This window comes from Paramisgurnus dabryanus, chromosome 14 (genome assembly GCF_030506205.2).
Source record: "Paramisgurnus dabryanus chromosome 14, PD_genome_1.1, whole genome shotgun sequence".
NCBI lineage: Eukaryota > Metazoa > Chordata > Actinopteri > Cypriniformes > Cobitidae > Paramisgurnus > Paramisgurnus dabryanus.
The window spans coordinates 16,347,629-16,371,478 of NC_133350.1; the positions used below are offsets into that span (position 1 = coordinate 16,347,629).

At 38.2% G+C, this 23,850-nt stretch overlaps 2 protein-coding genes across 4 annotated transcripts in view; one reads left to right on the top strand and one right to left on the bottom strand.

Annotated features, from left to right (window-relative positions):
- sulf2a (sulfatase 2a) overlaps positions 1-23,850 on the bottom strand; it is a 49,796-nt gene that overhangs the window by 1,961 nt on the left and 23,985 nt on the right. For 2 of the 3 annotated variants that reach the window (XM_065241285.2, XM_065241286.2), the window contains 19 exons: positions 12,452-12,660; positions 11,849-12,088; positions 11,329-11,480; positions 9,445-9,614; positions 8,345-8,495; positions 8,007-8,182; positions 7,803-7,931; positions 7,305-7,370; positions 6,973-7,096; positions 6,681-6,879; positions 1,875-2,127; positions 1,606-1,702; positions 1,393-1,487; positions 1,261-1,320; positions 1,009-1,175; positions 726-868; positions 520-628; positions 387-420; positions 145-198 (listed from right to left, as the gene is read on the bottom strand). In XM_065241285.2, the coding sequence (XP_065097357.1) occupies positions 145-198; positions 387-420; positions 520-628; positions 726-868; positions 1,009-1,175; positions 1,261-1,320; positions 1,393-1,487; positions 1,606-1,702; positions 1,875-2,127; positions 6,681-6,879; positions 6,973-7,096; positions 7,305-7,370; positions 7,803-7,931; positions 8,007-8,182; positions 8,345-8,495; positions 9,445-9,614; positions 11,329-11,480; positions 11,849-12,088; positions 12,452-12,632 (2,600 nt within the window). In that variant the 5' untranslated portion in view covers positions 12,633-12,660. Of the gene's footprint in view, positions 1-144; positions 199-386; positions 421-519; positions 629-725; positions 869-1,008; positions 1,176-1,260; positions 1,321-1,392; positions 1,488-1,605; positions 1,703-1,874; positions 2,128-6,680; positions 6,880-6,972; positions 7,097-7,304; positions 7,371-7,802; positions 7,932-8,006; positions 8,183-8,344; positions 8,496-9,444; positions 9,615-11,328; positions 11,481-11,848; positions 12,089-12,451; positions 12,667-23,850 lie in introns of all 3 variants that reach the window. The other variant, XM_065241284.2, reaches the window with a different exon arrangement.
- Positions 16,862-23,471, top strand: LOC135718915 (uncharacterized). Its single transcript, XM_065241282.2, has 2 exons — positions 16,862-23,092; positions 23,333-23,471. The coding sequence occupies exon 1, from the start codon at positions 16,917-16,919 to the stop codon at positions 22,638-22,640; it is 5,724 nt and encodes a 1,907-aa protein (XP_065097354.2). The 5' UTR covers positions 16,862-16,916; the 3' UTR covers positions 22,641-23,092; positions 23,333-23,471.

Below are 23,850 nucleotides of genomic sequence, written 5' to 3' on the forward strand. Positions count from 1 at the left end.
GGAGAATGTGCAAGCTGCTCATGCAGAGAGAGAGACAGCGTGTACACAAACAAACTGTATAAAAGAGGGAGGACCAATGTGGGATTTGTGTCAATAACTGGCACTGAATTATATTAAACAGATGGTGTGTACAAACAAACTCACATTGATTTGGAGGAGGCTTTCTTCACTTTTGGCCTCTTTCGGCGATGTAGGGGCCTAAAGCATGTGGAGCACACAGACATGCGCCAAACACAAAAACACACATATACATTATTTATTAACTAATGTGGCTTAACATAATGTATATAAACCAAATTAAATAATGCTTATATAGTCCTCAACATGTATTGTTGTCATCGTGATGACTTTTTATTTAAGATCAAGAGATAAGAACAAAGCCATACCTGTAATCATAAAAAGAGTTTTTGTCTTTACCACCTTTAAAGAAACATAATGAGTTATAGATTGCACCTTCAAGTATAAGTGGAAATGCAGCATTCATTTCATGCGTTTCATCAAGCAGGTGGCATGACTCACCTGTCTCCTGATCGCACTCCTTGTGACCTTTGCAGCTGCGCAGTTTCATGAGCTGCTGATGCATGTGGTTGACAGCATCACGATCGAGCGTGCTCACCGCGTTCAACAGCTGCACACAGAAGATATCATCAGTGGTAATGATGGTGCTCCCTGTAATTACTCCTAAATCTTTCTTGATGGTTAAAAGTCACGGATAAAAAATCTACCTGATAAGGATCTGCGTTGAGATCAAAATACTCCAGGAAACCGGTGGCGAACTCACAAAACAGGAAGTTGTGCGTCTCATTTATGGTCCTTAAACACCAGTAAGTATTGTTGTTGGCGCTTGTGCAAGCACAGAATGGTCCCACTGACATTTGCAAAAGACACAAAAATTAAATTACAAATTCAATTTGACATTTTTAGTATCTGCAGACCACTGTGAGAAATATTGCCTTTTTTATATAAATAAATATGTGATAAAAATCTGTATGGTATGCTATGTTATACTTGTCCAAAAGGGGGCAGTGTGCCAGTGCTGGTTGTCATGGGTAAAGCAAGTAAGGCCGGGCATGCTGCAGGTGTCATTATTTCGGAGTCGCTTAAGAAACTTCCTCAACTTCTTCCTGCGTTTCTGATCTTTCATCAGCCACTGTTTCTTATCTTTGGAGGCCATTCTACTCAGATTTAACGAGAAGATATTTGTCAAGTCGTGTGCTTTCCCTTTGTTCGCAACATACTGTATGATAAATGAAGACCTACTTGAGAGAATGTGTCCGGCCTGATTTGAGTTTGAACAGATTACTGTTTGGGGGCTGAAACCTTGAAAGGAAAGTCATTTTGTCAATCACATGAACACGTTCAAAGGTAGCAAGACATGCAAATGATACTCACATGTTTTGGTTACATTCACATTCCTTAGGTCGTGCCTGCTTAAGATGCCCTTTGACCTCTCTAAGATTCTTTATTTTGGTTTGCAATGTCTCAATCTATTCACAGAGCAAAATGTGGTTAGTGCTAACAAATCTGTGTGTGCATTTTCATGCTATCCTTGTTTTGTCTTTATTTATGTTGTATTAAAACCACTTACAATCTTACTGATCTTACCTCATGCTCAATGTGAACTTTGTGATCTTTCCATGCTTGCAGAGATTTATATAATCCACCATCACATCTGACTGTATCATTCATCAGTATTGAGCATCTAAACAAAAAAGTATAATCGAAATCATGCTCTTAATTTTGCATGTAAGACTATTCATCATTCTTATTTTTCACATTTTAGAATAACAATACAGTGATCAAAACAATAAAACAAAATGTATGTGCTGTATGACTGCTGTGATATGAGTGCTGATGTTTTTGTATGTTGGTACCTGTAGGTGACTTTAAGTGCAGCGGGTGGCGTGAGACTGTTGATGTTGGTGTCTGCTGGACCCATTCCACTGAACTCTTCATTTTCTCCATACACGGCCTGCTTTCTGCCCAGTTTAAGCCTGGTGTTATTCAGTTTGAGACGCTGGTAGCCCTTTTCCAGGTCCAGCGTGTAAACATCTGAGTCCAGGTGATAAGGAGCCGAGCGGGCCCAGCGATTTCTTGGCAAACTCTTCTTGGACTTCGACTGTGTAGCTGGGCATGACATTGAAATATTACTGTTAGTTAACTGATATATAGAACTGCATGTGGAATTTATTAAAGGTTTTTACAATTTAAACTGCTATCAGACAAACATCATTATTGTGTTCCTGTTGGTACACTGCAAAAAGTGACTTTTCTTTATTATTTTTGGCCTGTTTTCAGTACAAATATCTAAAAGTTCTTAAAACAAGATGCATTTTCTTGATGAGCCAAATTAACTAAGAAAACAAGTCTAAAAAATATACAATTTAAGTGAATTTATGCTTAAAACAAGCAAAAAAAATCTGAAAATGGGGTAAAAACATTTTTCTTGAATTAAGTGTTTAAGAAAAAGGTTCAAGATTTTTTTTGTTACCCCATTGGCAGATTTTTTTGCTTGTTTTCAGCACAAATTCACTTACATTTATGTTTTATCATCTGAAAACTAGACTTATTTTTTAAATATATGTATTTAGGCAAGAGGAAAATACCAAGTACACTGCAATAAATGACTTTCTTAGTATCTTTGTCTTGTTTTCAGTACAAATTTCTAAAAATTCTTAAAACTAAATGTTTTTTTTCTTACTGAACAAATTACCTAAGAAAATAAGTCTAGTTTTTAGACAAAATGTATCAAATTTAAGTGAATTTGTGTATAAAACAATAAAAAAAATCTGCCAACAGGGTAAGCACATTTTTCTTTAATTTTGAATTAAGTGTTTAAGAAAAAGGTTCAAGATTTTTTTTTTACCCCATTGTCAGATTTTTTTGCTTGTTTTCAGCACAAATTCACTTACATTTATGTTTTATAATCAAAAAACTACACAGTAAAACTCCCAGTGTTAAATTAACACTGCTGGGAGCATATATGGTCCCACTCTACAGAGTGTTAAATTTACACTGAATCAGTGTTAAAATTAACGAGATAATGAAGTGATGATTAAGACATTAATGGTGAACACCTGCTGGTCATTCTGTGTCAAATTAACTTCATTTTAGAATTGTTCATGTCTCTAAGTTTTTATTTTGTTTTTCTGGAGAAAGTAATACTAAAATAATGAAAAAGGTCAAAATATTAAATGCAATAGATATATAAAAACTGCAGTGTGTATATATGAGTCTATCTTACAGAGTTTTAAAAAGTTACACTGAAGCAGAGTAAAAAGCTGCAATCTTTAACTTTTGCCTCTCTATCATCATCTCTGTTTGAAACCCAAACTTACAACTTTGTTGTAGAGCTATTTTGTAGACGATGATAAGTTTAACTTCTAAACAACTGTTGTCAGAAAAAATAAAAGTGCTCAACTATTCCAGCATCCACACATGTGATTTAGTAGACAAATCTTCTTTCTGATACGATGTAATCACAAGTCAAATGGATATTTATCACAAAAATTATCACAATAAATCTCCAGTTTGTGTTTTAGATTCATTTGAAGTCACCATTATTGTGATTAGTGTTTCCTTTAGTTAGGTGTTTGTCCCTTGACCTTCACTAAACTAACTCTCCAATATTAGCAATTGCAACAGTGTTTCAATAAAAGCACTTGTTTGTTGCTTGATGTAGAAAAAATCTAATCAACCTACCTAAAATTGCTTGTTTAAAAATATTAATATATGATATGATATGAAAAAGGTAAAGAAAAAAAGCATAAAAAATGTTTCTCTATGCAAATGACACAGTTTTGGATAAGGGTGCTTTTTTTTTTTTTTTAGAGAGACTTCATGACTTCGGATACAAATCTCAACAATGGTGACAGTAAATGGTAAGAAAGTTGCACAACTGTGTCATGTTGCAATGCATGATGGGAGTTATGAAAGAGTTTTCTATTGCGGCATGAAGCTTTGTTGTTGATTGTCACCATGGTTGAGTTTTATAGGGTGATTGTTGATGTCATGAAGCTTTGTTGTTGATTGCCACCATGATTGTGTTTTATAGGGTGATTGTTGATGTCTCAGGGTGTCCGACTGAAACCACAGATTATATTTGTGTAAAAAAAATTAACTCTTAAGGGTATGGATTAACAGCATAGGAACATCACAGGTTTGACTGAACATAAAAAATGTAACTTACATTTAGTCTTTTTTTTAGTTTGAGATCAGTGAATCACAATATTTAACAACTACTGTAGCACACCAACAGTTTATAACTTCATCTGTGTCACCTCCATCTGCTCCAACAGATATGTTTCATAAACTCAATGAACAAAAGAAGGCCAACTCTAATCTTCAAGACTCAAGTGCCCAACTAATGGAAACACTAATCGGGACAATGGTGACTCACTTTATTAACCAAATACAGCTGTTGTATAGAGATTAAACTTATCATCCATGTAACTCTACAAGCAAGTTGTAACTTTAAGTTTCAAACAGAGATGATGATAGAGAGGCAAAAGTTAAAGATTGCAGCTTTTTACTCTGCTTCAGTGTAACTTTTTAAAACTCTGTAAGATAGAATCATATATACACACAGCAGTTTTTATATATCTATTGCATTTAATATGTTGACCTTTTTCATTATTTTAGTATTACTTTCTCCAGAAAAATAAAATAAAAACTTAGAGACAGGAACAATTCTAAAATTAAGTTGATTTGACATGAAATGACCAGCAGGTGTTCACCATTAATGTCTTAATCATCACTTCATTACCTCATTAACTTTAACACTGATTCAGTGTAAATTTAACACCCTGTAGAGTGGGACCATATATGCTCCCAGCAGTGTTAATTTAACACTGGGAGTTTTACTGTGTAGACTTATTTTCTTAGGTCATATTGCTCATCAAGAAAATGCATATTTTTTAGATATTTGTATTTAAACAAGAGCAAAATACTAAGTATTTTCTTAGTATCTTTGTCTTGTTTTCAGTACAAATATCAAAAAATTCTTAAACTAAATGTTTTTTTCTTAATGAGCAAAATTACCTAAGAAAATAAGTCTAGTTTTTAGGCAAAATGTATCAAATTTAAGTTAATTTGTGGATAAAACAATCAAAAAAATCTGCCAATGGGGTAAGCAAATTTTTCTTAAATTTTTCTTGAATTAAGTGTTTAAGAAAAAGGTTCAAGATTTTTTTGCTTACCCCATTGGCAGATTTTTTTGCGTGTTTAATCCACAAATTCACTTAAATTTGATATTTTCTGTCTTAAAACTAGACTTATTTTCTTAGGTTATTTTGCTCATGAAGAAAATGTTTATATATTTGTGCTTAAAACAAGACAAAAATACTAAGTAAGAAAGTCATTTTTTTGCAGTGTAGAGTATTGTGTTAGTACACCAAAACTCATGGGTTTGATTCTCAGGGAACACATACTAATAAAATGCATAGCTTAAAGGACAAGTTCGGTATTTTAGACTTAAAGCCCTGTTTTCAGATTGTTTATGGTCAAATAGAATGGTTTTGACTGAAATTTCGACATTTTCGGCTGCCCTGAGAATTTTCGCGTGTTTGTGTTTCAGCTCAGACCTCTACAATGGGTCTATAGGTGCACTGGAACAATCCTTCCTAAAATGCATTAAACTTTCGTTTACAAAGACGTGAAACTCACCGAGTGGTCAGGGTTGTTTACTGGTATGCTCACACAAAAATCGCTGCAAAAGACGCATTCCAACAGGTTTTATCGTAGTTTTTACCAACTCCATTGACTGTATTAGACGTCCTGTGAGGTACGGTATTACTCCGCGCCGGGAACTTTGTTTCTATTCTTGCAATTGGCAAAGGCGGATTAGCGCCACCACCTGGGCTGGAGTGTTTATTATTCAAGCTCTAAGCGGAAGAATGTACGGGTGTGAGGCGTTTGGGGAAATAGGTCCACAAGTTAACAACGAATGCTAAAACAGCTGTTGGAATGCGTCTTTTGCAGCGATTTTTGTGTGAGCATATCAGTGAACACCCCTGACCACTCGGTGAGTTTCACGTCTTTGTAAACTAAAGTTTAATGCATTTTAGGAAGGATTGTTCCAGTGCACCTATAAAGCCATTATAGAGGTCTGAGCTGAAACACAAACACGCGAAAATTCTCAGGGCAGCCGAAAATGTCGAAATTTCAGTCAAAACCATTCTATTTGACCATAAACAATCTGAAAACAGGGCTTTAAGTCTAAAATACCGAACTTGTCCTTTAAATGCATTATAAGTCGCTTTGGATGAAAGCATCTGCCAAATGCATACATTTAAAGATAAATACATTTTTGGCAGTGCATATAGTTGACCACCAGATGGCGCAATTTACTCAGATTTTCAAAATGAGCTTTACTTTATTGAAGCACCAGAGCTCTGGATATTCACAAAATTAATAAATGTTATATTTATCAAAAGAAAGGAAACAATACATCAAAATAAAATGAACATTTAAATATGATGATAAAAGACTTTTCATTTTTGCTGATGATGTTGCAGGTTGTGCAAACTTGTAAACCATACACAAAACCGAAGAGAAAATATGCCTCTGAAGACATCAAATACTGGTTATGGATTTAATACTGTGTTGGGTTGATATTTTAACTTCAATGTAAAAAATGTTCATTAAAAAAATGTCATAATGTCTGTCAAATGTTGACTCACTCTTTTTGGTGAGTGACTTTTTCCTCTTGAGAGGCACAGTGGGTTCACAATCACAGTTGGATGATGTGGATCGAGCTCTGTAGTTCTGCGCCCCGCTGGACGCCATCAGAGCGAGAGCACGAGGTGCATAGAGCCCCGCCATCCCTTTACACTTATATAACCTTGGCATACCTGTGGTATCCTCAATACACTGCCACTTCTGCATAGAGGAAGAGGAGGGGTTATAAGCAAAAATATTGCAGCAGGAGAAACCAATGATGGACAGATAATGATAATTGATGGTAGTAGTTACCTGGCCTGGTTGCTCACAGGGAGTCTGGTACTCTGCTCTTTGGCACAGATCTCTGACCCGCTTATATTTTGGCAGGGAATTCTGTTCCACCTCTTTGCCATCTGCTTGCTTATGCAGGGGTTTTCTGCATCAAAAAAAAGAAACAAAACAGCATCAGATACAACCCTATCTGAAACACGCAGATGTGTCCGGCGTCAGGGTGCCATCTGGTGCCTTTCTAATGGAGCCGTCTCCAATCAATTACGGAGGTTAAAATCTTTTAGGTGAGATACAGTATGAGAGAGTTTAATAAAAAATGCATGGGTTCATCTGGACCGATCAAATGTACTTACCCCCTCTCTACTAGGAAAGAATCTCGCCATGCTTTCGCCTTCTTGTGGAAATGAAACCTAGTGAAACTAACACACATGATGTGAAAGAACACAATTCATTTTTTAGGCAACAAGGGCTAGTGGGAAATAACACATGGAACATAAAAGAGTATTTTTTCATCTTTGCAATAAAAAATTATCCAAAGTAAGGCCATCATTAAATGTGAAACTAATAGAAATTAAACTTTAATTCTTATAAATAAGACTGGATTTCACAGACAGGGTCACATATTAAAGGGACACTCCACTTTCGCGCTAAAATGCTAATGGTCTAATCAGATACAATGGATTGTGCTAAGCTATGCTAAAAGTGCTAGCGCCAGACCCGTAGATCAGCAGAATGAATTCCAAAACGGTAAGAATCAAATGTTTAACTCTAGGAGAGCTGAATTGGCATATTTAAAAAAAAAAAGTGGAGTGTCCCTTTAAATTTGGTGTGGTGCAGCTGTATGGCAGTACCTGTTGACTGGTTTTTCTGTCTCCAGTAGCTTGAGGATAGATTTACCATCCATGTCCAGTGGAATATCTATTCCAGCCATGTCAAGCAGGGTAGGAGCCAGGTCAATGTTTAGGACCATATGAGCATTACTGCAGAAGATCAACAACAATGTGTGTCATTTTTAGCATTATTTTAAACGATTCGTCTTCCTGTATTAGACTCACATGGCACCAGCTTCCACATTGGGACCTCTGAGATAGAATGGGATTCGGATGTCAAATTCATACGGCATGGATTTGCCCTTGACAAGTCCAAACTGGCCAATGTGATAGCCGTGGTCAGACATGTAGATGATGTAGGTGCTCTCCAGCTCTCCGGTTTCCACCAACATGTTGTACACCTGTAAATAAACCAGAAAGCATGTTTAAACATCTAGAAAAATAATGGGCATGTTAGATATCATGTATATAAAACCAGTTACAAGGAATAATACTTTTTTGTATTCTTGCATGCATTAAAAAAGCGCTAAATGTGCTATTGAGTCTTGCAAAAAGATCATGACCTTCTCAACGCTGTCATCCACTGACAGCAAGGTCTGCAGTCGTCTTCTCTGTAACATATTGGTGAATTGCATATGCACAGGTTTCATTGGTCCAGTGTATCGCAGAATCCAATGCTTGTCTAGGTTGGGGGCGTGGTTGTAACTTGGGGTTCTGTGTGCGACATTTGATAACACAATTAAGAAAATATGTTTTAACAACAAAACTGTACAAGACTACACTACACTACCTGATGAAAAAGTAAAATTATTGCAACAAAAGTATTTAGATTATTGTGCATAACATTGAGCGTAGTGTCTATTCAATGATACAAAGCATTATGTGCTGCTTTACGCCGAATAACATTGCACTGACGTTTCATTGTGTTGCAGATTTGAAACATCATTGTGCACTGGGCTGAATTTGGAAGTATTGTTTCATATTTTAATAAGCCACTGAATTGCACTGTTATCTCTGCTGTTTATAAAGCCTACAATTTGAACATACCAGCTGCAAGCTATTAAAATACCAATGAACAATTATTGTTTTAAAATAATAAAACGAATAATAAAGTAGCGGCGCACTTGGGATCTGGAATATATTTGACTATTTAAATATTTTTGATGAATGAGTATAATTTAGAACAGACAAAAAGTTGCAGAGTAATCAAATATGAACCACAAAGCAAACAATAGCAAAAAATAACAGTATGTGCCCTGCCAACGGTGTTTATGCATCTAATGGGGCCTGAAAATGAAGATTGATGCTAACTAATAAATCATAATATTATGTGCATCTCTCTTGAGCCTATACCGTATAAACTCACTTGCCAAAGGGAAGAGAAATTAATGCATATATAGATTTTATATATAAATATGTATAGAGATATAAAGAATACATATGCAGTTAATCCCATCTGTTCCTATGGGTTATAATAATACATCGTAAAGGAAACCATAAGAGTAGTTCATTAAAACCTAGCCTGTAATAAGAATAGTGTCCCCAGTCCTGTACAGTAAGCATTATTAAGCAGTACATCTCAATGTAGCATTTGATTAATAATTCAATGCACAACCATACAGAATTAAGTTTGAGCCAATAGGTAAAAAGCTTGAATCCTTACATATGTTGAGATGCATTGGGAAAGGCATTGCTGTATTGAGGTGCAGCATCCTCAGGGCCATGAGGGGCAGCGTGGCTCAGTACCATCAGGACAGGCCTGTGTGGGTACATTCGCTTTGATGTACGGAAGAATTTGATGCTGTCGCTTGTGATCAAATCAGTAAGATAATCCTGATAAAGAAATAACATTAAGAAAGCAACATACAAAAAACAAATAGTTATTTCATCAATTAGGAGAAAATGCTTCCCTGCCAATTACGCTTCTCTGGTAATCTATAATTCCGCTATTATCCACTAGGTGGTGCATCTACCCAACTTATAAAACAATGAAGCATCCATTTATTCAAAACAGTAAAAAATCGTGTAAGGTTTGAGGATCTGATCTCTGACAAAAGTCCTTTACAAATATGCAATAATGTCAGCTTTTTGCTCAAAATTTTGTACTTTTGAAGAAACCTACCCGGGTGATTCTCCCGAAATTAGATTTTTTAGGTGTGATGAAACATTTTGATAAAAAAAGTAAATGCAAAGTAAGAGTATCAAAATAAGAAGAATGCAGTTACAAACATCTCTATTCATGTACTATTTAGCACATGATTTCAAATGACATCATACAAACCAATTTTGTTGTTTTTTCCACATTTAAGGGGACAATTTTCATTACCATAACGTGTCCATGACTGGATTTGGGTTCTTTGACATGGAAATATTTATAATTAAAAAATCTAAAAAATAAAACGCTTCAGTGCATGTTATACTATAAACATTTACAGTAAAGAAACATGTGGTATTTGGTGATCATTGATAAATGTAGAGACAATAATAAGTTATATAAATGTGTTATAAGACCAATTGTTTTCATCCTCCGCAACAATTTTCAATCACTGTTTAAGCCCTCAAGGAACTAACATTTTCGAAAATATTAGTTATAATATAGGGATATAATTGACTGTGACACTCAAGATGGCTGCCAGGTAAGTAGTTCTTATTTTTTCTCTCCAGATTAAAGTTGAAATTTTGTTTGTCATGGTACATAGACAACTTTTTAGTTCTCATTACCGAAACATGAGTTTGTAAATGCATATATTTAATGTAATATCATGTTGTGGTAATGATAATTTTTGATAATGATAATCTAAAAAATGTAATCCTTTTAAATCCTCTTAAAATAATGGTTATAGTAAATTTAGACCTTAATCTTATATGTGCAAAAAATTGGCTTCAAGGGTTTTTTAAAAAAAAATCTGATGGTAGACACCTTCTAAGTCTGGATTTCATGAGAATCACCCACCCATATTTGAGAGGAAATAAAAAGAGAACAAATGAAGATAGTATGAAATGGTTTTGTCTGTTCTTTCATTTGATATATTTTATGTCTATATAATTTTAGAAAAACATTTTCTTGAAGGAATTAAACTTGAATAAAAAATGAAGGTGCTGGCAGGTAACTTTAAAAAAAAAAAACGCTGGCGGGGAAAGAGTTAAAAACACATATGTGTACATGCACCAATAATTCCAGCGCTAGTATTTTAAACGCATTAATATGTAGACACCATTTGAGTTGTGCAATTCACTATTACAATCACATTTGCATTACATTTATACATTTGGCAGTTGCTTTTATCCAAAGTGACTTACAGTGAATTAAAAGATATACATTTTATCAGTATGGGGCTCAAACCCGTGATCTTTTGAGCTTTGGGCGCACTATTGGTTTGAGTGTTATAAACATTAAAAATATGCATTTTCCAGATACTTTATGGTGGACCACATTTATTTGTTAATACATAGGAAAATATTGTAAATTATTTGGACACTATTTGAAAGTATTGCATGCAGTCTATAAAGAATAGATGGACATGAATTTCAAAAATACAAAGCAGACCTTCGGGTACTCTGTTCCATGCTTTTCCAGCATACCATTTCGACACAAAGTGTAGTTGTAGAAACGAGAATTTTTGACGAGTGCTACCCATTCTCTCCATCCAGGTGGTACGTATGAGCCATTGTATTCATTAAGGTACTTCCCAAAAAAGGCTGTAAAAAGTGAAATAGACAAAACACAATGTTATTAAGTTTAACATTATGCAAGCACTTTTACAAACATCTCATTGGTTCATACTGCATAATAGTATTTTATGGAGCGGTTTCCAAGACAGGGTTTATCCTAGTCCCAGACTGAAATGCATGTTTGAGCTGCCTTAATTAAAAAAAAACTTTTACTGACATATATCTTAACATATATCAGTGCCTTGGTTTTGTCTCAAAATGCACACCAGTGTTGTTTTTTTGTAAAAACTCCTTAAATGTCCTAATATAACTAAGGTATAGTCCTGGATTAATCTAAACCCTGTCCCGCAAACCGTCATAACAACAATGCACATAATCGCATGATGTTTACTAACCAGTCCTGTATCCTGAATTGTTAAGGTGGACGGCAAATGTATGAGGTTCATGGTGGGCCTGCCAGGATGGAGAGGAGCAGTTCTCATTGTTGGTGTAGGTGTGGTGGTTGTGCACATATTTCCCGGTCAGTATTGAGGATCGGGAAGGGCAGCACATTGGCGTGGTGGCGAACGCATTGGAGAAGTGGGTGCCGGCTTGCATCATTATACGCCTGGTTTTGTTCATGGCCTGCATGGAGCCTTTGGGAATATATGTAGATTTGAAAAAGACAGATAGAGAGAAACAGATCCAGATTGTTTTACGTAACAGATGCTTGACCATAAATTTCCTCCCTAAAGGGCTTCAATGAAAGAGTCGAACAAAGACCTGCAATGAGGCCATTATGTTGCCACTTCAGTGATTAAAGTGCCAACAAACAAGAGGAAAAACAGCATGTCTGGCACAACGGATCCCAGCAGTTGGCCGACACTACTACACTGAACGAGTAAGGTGCCCTACTGCACAGAATCAAGTCATTCATAATAGTCAGTTTTTCATAATTGTGAATCAGTACAGAAAATACAATGCAGAAGTTCTGATAAATGCACAAATGGGCAACGCACCAAGTTCAATGTCCTGATCATCAGTAAGTATTAAAATGATGTTTGGACGAACATTTCGTCGATCCCTCTGAAGACGTGACCTCTGCCTCTTGCCTGAGAGGTACATGGTTCCATCCGAGGGCAAGAGGAATGTCAGGACGAAGACAAGGAGAAGGGTGGCTGGTCTCCACCCCACTGCCATGGCTTTAACCTCAGAGTGTCTTCTCAAGCTATTTCTGGAGAACAAAACAAAAATGTATTACAGTGGGTTTATCTTAGACCTGAAATTCCTAAAATACCTATATATATATATAATACACCTGTAAAGATTTCTTTATTCTGCTAAACACAAATAAATATATTTTGAGCAATATTTGTAACCAAATAGTTTTTAAGCAACATTGAGTATCATCTTTTCCAACTATAGATGTCAATGGTGCTGTTTCCTACTTGATTATACATATCTTCTCTCAAAAGAATGATTTTTCTATGGTTAATTTAATCTGGCATTCATTGACAACAACATTATACATTGTCAGACATACACTCACACATATACGCACCCTTCTTAAATTACCCCTGCTTTTTCGTCCTTTGGGCTTTTGGTCATCGTGGAGTCAGTGAGTAACTAAAGAGCTTTTCCATATAAAATGATCTTATTTATGATGCTTGGCATTAATTAATCATTAATGATGCGCAGGGATCAAATCGGTGTTGATGTGTAACGATCGGTTCAGTCGAACAAATGGCAGCTGGTGAGGATGCTAATGACAGTGGGCTACAGGCCAAAAGATATCAGAGAGAGGGTGAACGATACGGGCCAAAGGTTAGTGGAGGAAAAGGTCGTTATTAGAGAAGACGGTTGGGTGCTAATGGATTAGAAAAAATGTGAGGGTATGTGAGGCCAAATTTGGTATGGAAATGGAATGGTGCATGTTTATGGAGATGTGGTAGAAAATGCTTATGGGTTTATTATAGTATATGGGTAGTTGACATTGTAACTAACTCTTAAGAAAGAGAAACTAAGGTGATTTTTCTAAGCTCCATTTTATTTAGTCTCCTTTGTTAATGTAATAAGTGCTCTTATCCCGCCCCCTAGTGGAACGTTAATTTCGCACCTAGAAAGGTGGGACCAATTAGTGAGACGCACACACGGAAAAGGAAAGAGCGCATGCTGTTTGAAAAACGCTCTGAAATTGTAAATATCGTTCTAAAAGGTTATCAAATACATGAATGGATAATTTAAGCACCTAGCTGGAACGGGAACAAGGTACTGTGTTTGATTTGTTTAATGTTTATATGTTTTAATATGTGTGTTAATCTATTTGACTGTGAAGAAGTGTTTAAATGTGTTATCATCACTTGTGTCATGCAAAGTTTGTTAACATAAGTTTTTTAACATTGTTAATATTGACTGATGTAATTTATATCTTTTTGTAATATGTTTGTTCATGTTGGATAATGTTTATGTTCGTAAGAGCTGATTTTATGTTATTTATCTGCCCTGTAGCTCTTACGGTGTTTCATGAAGAAAAGGTGTAACAAAAGAAAGGCAGATTTGTGTTTTTAAAGGAAAGGCTAACGGCTGAACACAAAATAAAGGCTTTTTGAAACATCAGTACGCTTCACCATTGTCTGGCTGGGGTTTTGCTACAGTAAGAGCTTGACCCGCATCGATTCCGACGACTGTTGTCTACAACGTGCTACGGAGGGTCGTTACCGCGCCTGTTACCGCTTCGGTTACATCATCGTCATCGCGCCTGACCTATTTCGGACAACTGTCTCACAGATTCGGTGCAATGGTCAAGTACAGTCACATTTACGGACACTGATGCAGGACTGTGAGTATTAATCCACTATTATATAGACAATAGTACAACAATACGGCGAGCAACGGATGAACGGCTTCTCAGACTGAACATTTAATACTCACTGGCTTACCAACAAGAGCAACAAAATAAACTGTGATTATATTTGCACTCATGCCTCTATGCATCTATATGGACTCTTTCTAATTAAAGACATATAGATTTTTGTTGTTTGGACTTTGCATTTATATACCTAGTTAACAGTGTTTATTGAGGATTTAATTTTGCCTCACTTTGGATTTAAGAACGTTGATAACTTGTTAATTGTGATTTTTACACTGACATTTATAATTTTTCTGTGGTCTATATGTACATGCATATGTGTCAGCAACTAGACTTGATGTTTTGATATTTTATGTTTGCACATTCATATCCAGGGCTTTACCATATCTGCTAAACTGTCTTTTTCTGCCATTAGAGTTTACAAAAAAATTCTTAAGTGATAATGTCAGAGTTAGGAAATGAGATAGAGGTGGAGGAGCAGATGGTTGGTCATCAGCATGATGATTTACAAGATGAAACCCAAATAATGATAAACCCATCAGAGCAACCAAGTCTAAAGGAAACTAATGAAGGTAAACAACAATGTCTAAAGCTGGGCGTACACGGTGCGAATTCTGACGGTCGGAACGTCGTGAGCTCTCGCACACGACACGAGTGAGTTTATACGAAAATAATTCGGACGCAGTCACACACGACAAGATTTTACTGTACGACTTGACGAGTTCTGACGTAGGCATTTTCACTCCTGTGAGGATGAAGTAGGCTACCTTTCGTTGTGGCAGAATGTACAAAAAATAAAACAAAAAGAATAGGGTAAAGATATTGGCTTAGTATATAAAACAGCCTGGAATTTCTGTTCTTTTGAATTTCTATTTATGCATTCCGAAATTGCAATATAGGTCTGCTGTGGCGGTGAAGGAATTTCTCTGGCAGTGATTATTCGTGCTAGCGCATATGCGGTTTTACCGTCTTAATATATCATGTTTTTAGTGCCAAGTAAATATCTATATTGCTATTATTAATGTTACATATATTGTTGCTTTTTTATAAATATGACCGTTCAAAAAACACATTCAGTGGGCCTATTTATTTATTTGTAAATGCAGAATGAGGAGCAATGAGGTCAAACGCAAGCTAACGTTACACGTCTTTCCATTTATAATTAAATTATTAAGACAACACATCTATAGCCAAATATTAATTTGTAAAACGAAAATAATTTAATTTAATATAAGCACACTGTCTAGGCTTGTTATGTGCAAATGTTCGGTCAATGCGGTGTCTTGAAGTAAAAGTGAGACCGCAGCATTTAAATGCCATACAGAAGGCATTGCATATTAATATAGGGCATTTTCACAGTAGGCCTATGTAAATTAATACATTGCAATACAAATATAGTATGAAAACAAATTAATCATTATTTAAATAAAGTTTCAGAGATAGCCTACATTTTTAGTCATTTAAATGTTCTCATCATTTCAAAACAAGCTAAGGCTACCATATAACTTACACTGGGCTATATCATTTGTTTCTTTGGTCGAAAATATGTAAAACAAAATATATATATACCGAACAAGCTCACTTGTTAAAGCAGAAGCTCCATAATAAGATGGGAAACATCGTCTCCGCATATGATCATCATGTTTATGTACTCTCTCTCAATAAATGCATATCTTAGCCTATTAAACATGGACATTCCGTTGCTTTTTTCTGTCGCGACAGCCCTCTTAATATCCAATCATTTATGAAACTACAGCAACTTTGGCACAGCTTGGATTACACAAAAATTGCGACATTCTTTGTACATCCTGTACTGTTTAAACAGTGGAGTCTAATAATTTTTATATTTATTTATTACATAATTTAGTTGGCTTATTTTATGTTTACATTGTAAATAATGATAAAACATATTAAAGAAAAATCAACAAGTAAAACAAAAAGTTTTAATATCAAAAAGCCTCGTTTAATGCATTGTGGTAGCACTTGCAGAACAGCGGTATAGCCTAAAACAACTACACTCTCTCCTGTTTCCACACACATCCAAAGCTGTGACCCGACATCACAAAAACACGTATGACAAGTTTTTTCAGGCAAATAAGCTGATCAAGAGTTCGTCACTGAAAGGACCTGTACATATTTGTCATGATGTCCGGTCACCGGAGTGTGTATGTGCGCGAAACATAGCCAGCTATAGAGTAGTCATCAATATTTGAGGTAGCAGTGCTACATTTGTCTTTCTTCTTCTGCTTTTTGTACATTCTGATTGGTCAAATTCAAGTGCTTTGCCAGATCGTCTCGTACACCCGCACCAACACTACGAATTTATACCGACAGCTCCCGAACTTTTTTGACATGTTTAAAAATTATCGGGAGGTCGTAAGGTGCTCGTAACCTGCTCGGCTCGGCTCGTAATTCCTCTCACACGGTGCGAGCCGCGACCATACGAGCATGAACGATTTGCTCCCGAGGAAAAAAATCGCATGCGAGCCCCTACGACAGCAAAAATCGCACCGTGTACGCCCGCCTTAACTGATCGCCAAGGCAAACTTAATAAGAAGGATAATGCTCTTGAAGGTCCAAGACGATCTGAACGCACATGCCATCCTACAGAGAAGATGCGCGCATATCGTGATGAAGAGGCCAAGAAAAAAGAGAAAAGGTTGTTTGCCATGTACAAACAGTGGAAGCTCCACACACGAAAGGCAAGAGATCAGCTAAAGACTTATATGTCAGAGAGTCAGCTCTGGCCTCTCATCGAAGAGCTTAAGAAAAGTAAAGAAGATGTAATGAACATTTATTTTGAAATTCGAAATCTCACTACACCCTCCACCGACATAAGAAGAAGAGTTGATACGTGTGAATCTGTGACCACAGAAATCATCAACATTGCATACAGCAGAGCTATAGATGAGGAAAGTGGATTTAATGAGCAGCAGGAGAGACACCGCCTTCATGAACTGCTCCGCCACGACTATGCAAAGTCGGTCTATGGATCCGCAGCCTCTTTCATAAGTCACAGCCAGTCCGATCACTACTCCACTACTTCATCCATGACAGCAAAACGTGCGGAGGCAGCAGCTGAACTAGCAGAAAAGGAAGCAAATTATCAGATGCTGCTGGAGGAAGAAAAGCAAAAAGAATCTATAAGAGAGTTAGAGGAGCAACAACGCAAGGCTCTAGAGGTACAAAGGCGTGAGTTGGAGCGATTACAGGCAGCAAAAGAGATACGGGCCGCTCAAGCCAAATTGAAGGTTTATGAAAGGGAGTCTGAACAAAAGGATGCTTTCTATCTCAAAAGGGAACGGAACATGGAACCAAAGAAAGTACCTGTAACTACAGCGCCCCTCTCTCCAGTTGCAACGCCCCATCATACAGACCTACCCTCTCTCACTCAGCTCCTTCAAGACAACATAGCCTTAAATAGGCTTCCTGTTCCTGAGCCATTTGTCTTCAATGGGGATCCCATACAATTTGTTGAATGGAAGGCAGCATTCACTTCACTCATAGACCAAAGGGCAATCACGCCAGCCGAAAAACTATACTACCTGAAAAAGTATGTTGGTGGCCCAGCACGGCAGGCTTTAGATGGCAACTTTTACCGAAATGACAATGAAGCATATCAAGATGCATGGGACAAATTAAACCGTCGCTTTGGCCAGCCATTTGCCATTCAGAGAGCGTTTCGAGAGAAGCTCATCAACTGGCCGAGAATACCATCAAAAGACGCTGAAGGATTGAGACGCTTCTCAGATTTTCTGAATGCTTGTAAAGACGCCATGCCACATGTGAAGGGTCTCGACATATTAAATGATTGGGAAGAAAATCGGAAGCTCGTTCACAAGTTACCGGACTGGGCAGCTTTGCGTTGGAACAGACAAGTCACGCAAAGCCTAAATGAAAATCAAGAATTTCCAAGTTTCAAAGAGTTTGCTAGATTCACGTCGGATGAAGCTGAGATTGCTTGCAATCCCATTACGTCATTTCATGCCCTTCATTCATCAGATTCTTACACTGAGAAGAGAAATCTCAGAGATGTGAAGAGAAACAAGGCTAGTGTGTTTACCACTCAAATAGTCACTGACAATGAAAAACACAAGTCGGAACATAGGAAAGTTAAGACTTCATGCATCTTTTGTCAAGATAATAGACACCAGCTACACGCATGCTACAAGTTTACTGAAATGGTATTGGTTGAGCGACGCAACTATATAAAGGAAAAGAAACTCTGTTATGGATGCCTGAAACCCGGCCACAGCGTGAGAGACTGCCGTCATCGTCTTTTCTGTGACCACTGTAAAGGAAAGCATCCTACAGCCCTGCATGATGACAACTATAAAAGAGAAAGGACTGCATCAGAACCAGAGACAAATATAGGCGCTGCTGCAACGTCACTCAGTATAGCAGGCGTAGGCTCATCAAACACATCTATGGTGATACCAGTTTGGGTTTCATCTAAAAATGACCCAACCACTGAGAAACTCGTCTACGCACTACTCGACACTCAAAGCGATACTACATTCATTGACCAAGAAGTGAGTGATGGTCTTAATGCTGACAAGTATCCAGTGAAATTGAAGTTGACGACTATGAGTGGCAGGGATACGGTGCTCACAAGCGAAGGAGTCTCTGGGCTTCGTGTTAGAGGATATAGTTCTGCAGTTCAAGTTGATCTTCCTGTCACCTACACAAAGGACTGCATTCCTGTCAACCGCTCTCACATTCCCACTTGTGAGACGGCTAAGCAATGGAGTCATCTGGCTGAAATAGCTGATGAAATACAACCACTGAAGGACTGCGTAGTAGGTCTTTTAATCGGCTACAACTGCTCAAGAGCCATGGCACCAAGACAAGTCCTTTTAGGAGGAGATGAGGAACCCTACGCTGTAAGGACTGATTTAGGATGGAGTATTGTAGGGCGCTCACTACATACCCAGGATACATCTAGTTCACACCATCTGTGTCACAGAACTACAGTCAAGGAGCTACCTCCATTAACTCCTACTGACGTCCTTCGCATTCTAGAGTCTGACTTCAAAGATGGCAATGATGACAGCAAAATTGTGTCACAAGACGACATCACATTCCTCAACATACTGGATGAGGGAATAAAGAAAAATGTGTACGGGCATTATGAAATGCCTCTGCCCTTCAAAACCAGACCCAGCCTGCCTGACAACAAAGGCTCCGCTATGACACGCCTCCTTCACCTTAAAAGGAAATTGCAAAGGGATGAAAGGTATAAGGAACGTTATGTTGAGTTCATGGAGGAAATCATCGAGCAAGGAGATGCTGAGCAGGTCAATGACGGTGGGAGTGAAGGGGAGAGATGGTACATTCCCCATCATGGTGTGCATCATGCAAAAAAGCCAGATAAACTTCGTGTAGTGTTCGACTGCTCAGCCAGATACAAAGGAACAAGCTTAAATGACCACCTCCTCTCTGGGCCTGACATGTTGAACAATTTAAGTGGAGTTCTCATCCGTTTCCGACAGCACCCTGTTGCATTGATGTGCGACATTCAGAAGATGTTCCATCAGTTTCATGTGGTCGAATCTGATCGCAACTTTCTGCGCTTTCTTTGGTGGAAGCAAGGAGATTTGAACTCACAGCCCATCGAGTTTCGCATGAAAGTGCATCTGTTCGGTGCAGCCTCCTCTCCGGGATGTGCAAACTACGGGATGAAACATCTAGCTAAAGAGAATCGCGACATCTACACTCAGGGCTCAAGATTTGTGATGAGGGACTTTTATGTAGACGATGGACTCGCAAGTATCGAAACCACTGAAGATGCTATTCAGCTTGCCAGGGAAGCACGTGAACTCTGTGCCATGGGCGGTCTCCGACTACATAAGTTTGTGTCTAATGACAGAAAGGTATTAGAGAGTATACCACTCTCTGAACGAGCCAATAACGTGAAGGATATGGATCTCTCATTTGATGAATTGCCACTTGAGAGAGCTCTCGGGATTCAATGGGATGTGGAGTCTGACCGCTTCAAGCTTAACGTCAGCCTCAAAGAACAGCCTGCAACACGACGCGGCATTTTATCTACAGTGGCTTCTCTGTACGATCCTCTTGGGTTTGTGGCGCCAGTCGTCCTCAAAGCAAAGGTAATTCTTCAGGAGATGTGCAGACGAGGTACTGGCTGGGACGATCTTCTCACTGATGAGCTTCGACCAAAATGGGAACAATGGAGAAGTGATCTTGCCCAATTAGATCATTTCACCATATCCCGTACCTACTCACCTGCTGGATTTGGAAGGGTCTCCAAGACAGAGCTGCATCACTTTTCTGATGCCAGCATGAAGGGTTATGGCCAGTGTTCATACCTGCGACTTCAAAATGAAGAGGGAGATATTCATTGTGCTTTAGTTGTAGGAAAATCACGTGTTTCTCCAACCAAGATCACAACCATCCCAAGACTAGAATTGACAGCAGCAGTTGTTTCCGTGAAGATAAGCAACATGCTTAAGGAGGAATTGGGATGTATTGACGCAGAGGAGTTCTTCTGGACCGACTCTAAAGTGGTCTTAGGATATATAAGAAACGAAGCACGACGATTCCACACGTTTGTGGCTAACCGGATACAGAAGATTCAGCTAAGCTCAGCCCCACAACAGTGGCGATATGTTCCAACAGATGAGAATCCTGCTGATCATGCTTCCCGGGGCTTGACTGCCAGTGAGTTTTTGTCATCTACCTGGCTCACTGGGCCTAAGTTCTTATGGAACAAGGAAATAAAGGTGGCTACAGACGAAGTGCCAGAGTTAACAGTCGGAGATCCAGAGGTCAGGAGTGTTCTAGCGCTCATTACCAAAACCACAGAACACGTAAGCCTCGTTGATCGCTTGTCCAAGTTCTCATCCTGGTCGCTGGCTACACGAGCAGTTGCACGCATTCTCCGGCGCGTAAGGAATAACAGATCAAACAATCTTACCACTGTAACAGAACGAGAAGAGGCAGAACATTGCTTAATCAAAATTCTGCAGAAAAATGTGTATCAAGAAGAGTTGAACCTGCTGAGCAAAGGAATCCCTCTACCACGGCACAATCCTTTACATGCTCTTGACCCTTTTCTCCACAACGATGGTGTTCTCAGGGTGGGAGGAAGGTTGTGCAACTCCTCTCTTCCCAATTTCATCAAGCACCCTGCAATCATTCCAAAAGATCATCACATCACAAGGATGATTATTGCCTATAACCATGAGAAGATGAAACATCAAGGTAAAGGTCTGACACTTAATGAAATAAGGCGCAGTGGCTACTGGATTATAGGAATTAACAGGGCTGTTGCATCCTTCATTCGTCAATGTGTCACCTGTAGACGGCAACGCAGACCTATGGAGGAGCAAAAGATGGCCGATTTACCTCCTGAACGCTTGGAACCATCCCCTCCTTTCACTTTCTGTGGCATGGACTGCTTCGGGCCATTCCTTACAAAGCAAGGAAGAAAAGAGAACAAGAGGTATGGTCTTCTTTTTACTTGCCTAAGCTCCCGTGCCATTCATATTGAGATTCTTGAAGACATGACGACAGATGCTTTCATCAATGGCCTTCGTTGTTTCATCGCCATACGTGGTTCCGTTCGTCAGATCAAATCTGATCAAGGAAGCAATTTTGTGGGAGCCAAGAATGAGTTCAGAGATGCTCTAAAGGAAGTTGATGCAGACCGTCTTGCTGTATTTCTTGCAAATAAGCAGTGCGACTTTATCATGAACGCACCCCATGCTAGCCATGCAGGAGGGGTGTGGGAAAGACATATAAGGACCGTGAGAAGCGTTCTAAGATCCACTCTTGCCCTTTCCTCTGGTAGACTAAATGATGCTTCGCTGCGAGCCTTTTTCTATGAAGCTATGGCTATAGTCAACAGTCGTCCTTTGACTGTTGACAATCTCAGTGACCCCCATAGCCTCGAACCACTCACTCCTAATCATCTTCTGACAATGAAATCGGTCCAGGCCTTACCTCCTCCTGGTGAATTCGTTAGAGAAGATATTTATGGCAAGAAAAGGTGGAGACATGTTCAATACCTTGCAGAACAGTTTTGGAGTCGATGGCGGAAGGAATATCTGGCCAACATTGCTCTTAGACAACGCTGGCATGCTCCAAGAAGGAATTTACAGGTTGGAGATATTGTAATCCTGAAAGGAGAGGATTTGCACAGGAACGAGTGGAGATTGGGTAGAGTTTCAGAAACCACTACTGACAAAGATGGACTAGTACGGAGAGTTAAACTCCAGCTTGGTGACAGTAAGCTTGGAAAGAAAGGAGAGCGTCTTCACAAGTTGTCAGAAGTTGAGCGCCCCATCCAGAAGCTTGTTCTGTTGCTGGAGTCTTAACTAAATCTGCTCCTTCCCTCTATAGTGCATAATATTACATAGTTGCCGTTAAGTTTACAACTTTGGCATAAGTTGTCTTTGTTCTTATACAGGCTTTGGGAAAGCAATTTTCAGTTGAAATCATTTGTGCTTAATGTTCTCTGTGTATGTTCCATTATTCACTCATGATTGGTGGGAGTGTAACTAACTCTTAAGAAAGAGAAACTAAGGTGATTTTTCTAAGCTCCATTTTATTTAGTCTCCTTTGTTAATGTAATAAGTGCTCTTATCCCGCCCCCTAGTGGAACGTTAATTTCGCACCTAGAAAGGTGGGACCAATTAGTGAGACGCACACACGGAAAAGGAAAGAGCGCATGCTGTTTGAAAAACGCTCTGAAATTGTAAATATCGTTCTAAAAGGTTATCAAATACATGAATGGATAATTTAAGCACCTAGCTGGAACGGGAACAAGGTACTGTGTTTGATTTGTTTAATGTTTATATGTTTTAATATGTGTGTTAATCTATTTGACTGTGAAGAAGTGTTTAAATGTGTTATCATCACTTGTGTCATGCAAAGTTTGTTAACATAAGTTTTTTAACATTGTTAATATTGACTGATGTAATTTATATCTTTTTGTAATATGTTTGTTCATGTTGGATAATGTTTATGTTCGTAAGAGCTGATTTTATGTTATTTATCTGCCCTGTAGCTCTTACGGTGTTTCATGAAGAAAAGGTGTAACAAAAGAAAGGCAGATTTGTGTTTTTAAAGGAAAGGCTAACGGCTGAACACAAAATAAAGGCTTTTTGAAACATCAGTACGCTTCACCATTGTCTGGCTGGGGTTTTGCTACAGACATAAAATGCTTTTGACAAGATAATGGCGCGCGAAATGACCGTGGATTACATTTAAACAAATGCAACCTGAATGTGGCACATGGATCACAGCGCCCCCTAATGTGTGGTTCAGTTCCTTCCTATTTACATTCTGAAGTTCATCATATGCAATGTTTCTAGTTGCATTTTTAGTTATTTCTTAACGGATTACTATGTCTTGAAAAGTAGATTTTGCAGCGAAAGACAAAATAATTTTATTAAAGGGACACTTCACTTTTTTGAAAATATGCTCATTTTCCAGCTCCCCCTAGAGTTAAACATTTGATTTTTACCGTTTTGGAATCATTCAGCCAATTTCTGGGACTGGCACTACCACTTTTAGCATAGCTTA

Bases quoted from the DNA above. Each gene is read 5' to 3' on its own strand.
- LOC135718915 (XM_065241282.2), top strand. From the start codon at position 16,917: ATGCGCGCATATCGTGATGAAGAGGCCAAGAAAAAAGAGAAAAGGTTG.